Consider the following 4,993-nt stretch of genomic DNA (forward strand, 5'->3'; position numbering starts at 1 on the left):
TAGTCCAAATTGTATTTCACATACATAATTGTTCAGATTATAGAATAGACTATATACTAAAGACTATAGACTAAAGACTATAGACTGAAGACCAGACTATAAACTTCATTATAGTACGGACTACAAGTTTAGTATAACAAGTTTATAGATTATAAACTAGGCAGTAGTCTAGACTATAGACTCGCCGATAGTTTAGACCAAGGTGAATATACTATAAGGTGAAGTCATTTCATTTTGCGGCGAATTCATGAAATTCATTTTTAAATATGTAGTTTGACAGCGTCGGGTTTAAGAGAGATTTTTTTTTATATGGAGTTTGACAGCTTCGGGCTTAACTTCAGTGGACGAAAAAAAAAAACAAATGACTTCACCTTGTTAGTTTCGCCACGGTTTAGACTATAGACCAGACTAAAGTTCAGACTTTAGAATATATGTTGGACTAGATCCTAATCCAGACTGCTAACTAGACTTTAGTCCAGACTACAGACTAAACTATATTTTAGACTATAGAATAGACCAGATTATAAGTTATGCTAAATTTCAGACTATAGGTCGAACTATGGTCCAGACTCTAAACTAAACTGCAGTTTAGACTATAGAATAACATAAAGTCCAGACTAAGCTCGCCAGCTAACTCCAGATTATAGAATATAACATGATCCTGAATATAGACCAGGCCATAGATATAACTGCAGAAGAGGAGATATAAGACAAGACTAGACTAAAGTCCAGTAAATAGACTATATTATGGTCCAGATTATAGACTAACTTTAGTTCTAATTCAGTTCTAGTTCAGTTTTAGTTCAGTTCTAGTTCAGTTCTAGTTCAGTTCTAGTTCAGTTCTAGTTCAGTTCTAGTTCTAGTTCAGTTCTAGTTCAGTTCTAGTTCAGTTCTAGTTCAGTTCTAGTTCAGTTCTAGTTCAGTTCTAGTTCAGTTCTAGTTCAGTTCTAGTTCAGTTCTAGTTCAGTTCTGGTTAAGTTCTCGGTCACTTCTAATTCAGTTCTAGTTTTGATCTAGTTCTCTTCTACTTCATTTGTGTTTAACAGTTGTGTCAAATATTATACATTAGTATCGAAATTTGGGTTCTTAATAATGTCAAAGTAAACTAAAAATAGTTTTAAAATCGAATGATTATGTGTCGATAACAAAAGAATTATAATAAAGAAATATGAACAGATGACAGCTGTCGTTTTGACACATAGAATTTTATTCAAAGGTAATGCTTGTCAACGTAACTTAAAAAAGAAGAGTAACGGATGTTATCAAAATTTGACAGTTTATTAAAACTCAGAATTTTACAATCTCTCTCAATTTCACATATTGCAAAACCCTGTGTACAATTAATCTTGTTAAAAATAATTTTAAGATCATTGACCATTTCCATACACAAAACAATGAATGCATTTGATAAAAATACAAACTTTAAAAGATCATTTCGAGAAATAAGCCAAAATAAACTATAAAGCCAAATAAAAACTTTCGATGAGTCATCGAAAAACATTTGGAACTAATTTACTGACTCTACTAACACTGCTACTCTTGCACAATCCATAAGGAAGACATATTTACTACAAAATGCAACCATCCATTTTTCATTCTTCTATGGATGGCAATGGATGCGATGCTCCGTGTGATGGTGATATTGCTGCTTCAGACAGATTTATAATTAGAAATTTGAAGGAAAAGAAACAAAAAAAAATAACAAACGATTCACACTAAATAAATTTTATCTATAATATCAGAAGATTGTGGGTCAAATTTAATAATAATGACGATGATGTTGTAGAAAAAAAATTTCCAAACAAAAAACGATTTTTTTTTTTCTTGAAAAATTGGGTGACATTATAAAATTTTCTTAATTCACCCATAATTTATATAATTTAGTCATTTTGTTATAACTTTTTGTTTAGTTAAAAAAAAACTATTACAAAATTTTACAAAAATATTATATGTTTGACTTAACTATATGAGAATTTTTCTTTTCGTTACAAAGTAATATAAAAAAATAGTACAATGGAATATAATACTTTTAGTATTATTGCAATATGATCATGTAGATTTTTTCTTAAAGATATCTAAATATAATTGAATGAATGAATGACTGCATAGATCATCGTCATTTTCATCAGCATGATCATTATTATTGCTATCTCAACCATCTATGGCATGTCATTTTAATAAAAGAAGTGTTTGAAAGACAAAATTGAAAAAAAAATATTTATATAAATAAAATCTGAGAATTCCAAAATTGTTGCGCGTGAATAAATTTAGTTCATACTTATGTTGGAGTTTTTTGAAAAAATTTGAAGCCAAATGAAAAAAGTTAATGATCATAATATTTAATTTGATTCGAAATAATTTATTAAAAGATTCAAGACGAAATTCTAGAAAATTTGCGTTTAAGGAATTTAAAGGGTCAATAAAAGTATATTTAGGTTTAACAACAAAAAATTATCAAAATTCTAAAAATGTATATTTACTAGATGACAAAAAGAGATTTAACTAGAACTGAACAAAAACTGAACTAGAACTGAACTAGAACTGAACTAGAACTGAACTAGAACTGAACTAGAACTGAACTAGAACTGAACTAGAACTGAACTAGAACTGAACTAGAACTGAACTAGAACTGAACTAGAACTGAACTAGAACTGAACTAGAACTGAACTAGAACTGAACTAGAACTGAACTAGAACTGAACTAGAACTGAATTAGAACTGAACTAGAACTGAACTAGAACTTAACTAGAACGGAACTAGTCTATACTAGACCGTAGCAGAATATACAGTACAGAATATAGACTGGAATATAGGTCAGATTACAGCCTATTGTGCACTCCTTAACCAGTGCCTCAGGTGGGAATCGAACCCACCACCTCCGGTCTACCAGACTAGTAAACTAACCACTAACCTACCGGAGGCCACCAAAGACCTAAAGTTCAAATTAAAATCTAGATTATTTAATGTATTCTATAGTCCACACTGTACTAAACACACTATCGGGAATTTTGTTTCTCCACGCCTATTTTAGTGAACAGGACAGGATATGTCTATATATTAGTAAAAGAAGTGATGGTTAGATATTAGGAAGCAGTTATTTTTCTATTAGAGAACATAAAGGAAACATGCAAGTTTTCTAAATTAACTACTTTACTATACAAAACTACAAAATTAGTTTACCAAATACTTTAAAACCCAACTTGCGATCATCATTATTAAGATGATGAAGCTGTTGCTGCTGCTGCTGTTGATGATGATGATCAACATCATTAGGTTGATTAACAATAACGTTACTTAAATTTCTGCTCAATTGATTTTGATCATTTAATTTGTTACATGTAGCAAACATTTCTAATGTTTCGGTAGATGATAATGATGTTGGTGAACGTTGGGCTGTTGGTGGTGGTGGTGGCGTTTTTGTTGGGGCCGTTAGTAAAAATGAAGTTTCTAAAACTTTATTACTGTTATTAGAGTTTTTTAAATCATGATTAGTAAAAGAATTATTAGTGCAATCTATGGTAAATTGGTGATTATGCAAATTTTTGATGTTAGATTCGGAAGTTGGTGTCGATGATGATGTTAGCGATGTTGCTTCAGTTGTTGTCGCTGTTGAGGCATCAAACTTTTTTACTACAATAACTATTTTTGAAAGACGTTTCTGTTGTTGTTGTTGCTGTTGGACTGGGTTAGTTAAATTTTGTTTGCATGCTAAATATTCATTATTATTGTTGTTGTTAATGTTTTTGTTATTAAGTTTTAAAATTAATGATGCTGCTGAAGTTGTATCAGTTGCATTAGTAGTTGTTGATGAAGCTGTTGCAGTTAGTTGTTGCTGATTTATTATTGTTGTTTGATAAGGTGTGTTAACGTTACTGTTACTATTACTACATTGATCAGGTTTTATGCTACTATTGAGACAGTTGTTAGGACTAAAGTCAGTGCTGCTGCTACTTCTGCTATTGTAATTATTAATAGTGCTTTGATTAATAGCTTTATCGTTTGAACATGTTGTTTCGCTACTGGACGATAATGTTGCGCATGATTTAGTTTTTTTTATTTCTAACTCACTCTTTTTACCGGCTTTCTCCTTTCCCTCTTTTCCCTCATTGTTGTTATTCTTCAAATCCTTATTACTATTCGAATTTTGTGAACGTTTCAAAGTCAAAGTGTTAACTACTTTACTAAAGGCATTCGTTTGCGGTATTTTTGTTGGCTGCACTGTTGCGGTTTTATCGCCATCGTTTAATAATAGTTTCTCAATTGGCGGTGCATTAGAATTTTCTTTAAACTTTTCATTGATTGGCACATTATCTAGAGCGGCGTTAAGTTGTTGATATTCTTCGTAAATACTACTACGTTTATTGATTTTATTAGCCGCTTGTAGGGATTTAGAATTTTTATTCGTTTTACTTTTGAATATTTTATTCCACATTTTTTTGCTCATTTTGTATTTTTTTTAGATATTTTTAAAAGGGACTTTGAAAACTTTTTTCTTTTATATTTAATAAATTTAATAACACAAAAATACTATATTTATAAAGTTTTTATTTTTTAATTTCTTTCATTAAATATATGACCACACCGCCTTTTACAGTTAATTTTTTATAAAAATGGTAACTGATCCATTGCTAAAAATATTTAATTTTTAATTTTAAATAATTAAACATTTTATTTTTTAAAGTATTTTGTATCCTCTGCTCTTGTTATTTAAGGTTAAAGTAAAAAAAATCAAAAATGCTCCTAATATAAAGTCTATAATAAAGAATGGAACAAATCGGGTATTAGCACCGACCCACAACTAAAAGTAATGGTCTAGTTCAGTCATATTTCCTTTATACATTTGTTCAAGTTCAATTCTATTTCGGGTTTAGCTCAGTTCTAGTTTAGTTCTTGTTCTAGTTCTGTTCTAGTTCTGTTCTAGTTCTGTTCTAGTTCTGTTCTAGTTCTGTTCTAGTTCTGTTCTAGTTCTGTTTTAGTTCTGTTCTAGTTCTGTT

The 4,993-nt window shown here is 30.0% G+C and overlaps 1 protein-coding gene across 1 annotated transcript in view; it reads right to left on the reverse strand.

Annotated features, from left to right (window-relative positions):
* Positions 1-3,162: 3,162 nt before the first annotated feature.
* Positions 3,163-4,993, reverse strand: part of LOC124420488 (putative mediator of RNA polymerase II transcription subunit 29) — a 2,629-nt gene continuing 798 nt past the window's right edge. The window contains exons 2-3 of the mRNA XM_046953388.1: positions 3,873-4,376; positions 3,163-3,707 (exon numbers count right to left, since the gene is read on the reverse strand). Coding sequence (XP_046809344.1) covers positions 3,163-3,707; positions 3,873-4,376 — 1,049 coding nt within the window. The remainder of the gene's footprint in view (positions 3,708-3,872; positions 4,377-4,993) is intronic.

The sequence above is a fragment of the Lucilia cuprina genome, chromosome 6, assembly GCF_022045245.1.
Source record: "Lucilia cuprina isolate Lc7/37 chromosome 6, ASM2204524v1, whole genome shotgun sequence".
NCBI classification, from domain to species: domain Eukaryota; kingdom Metazoa; phylum Arthropoda; class Insecta; order Diptera; family Calliphoridae; genus Lucilia; species Lucilia cuprina.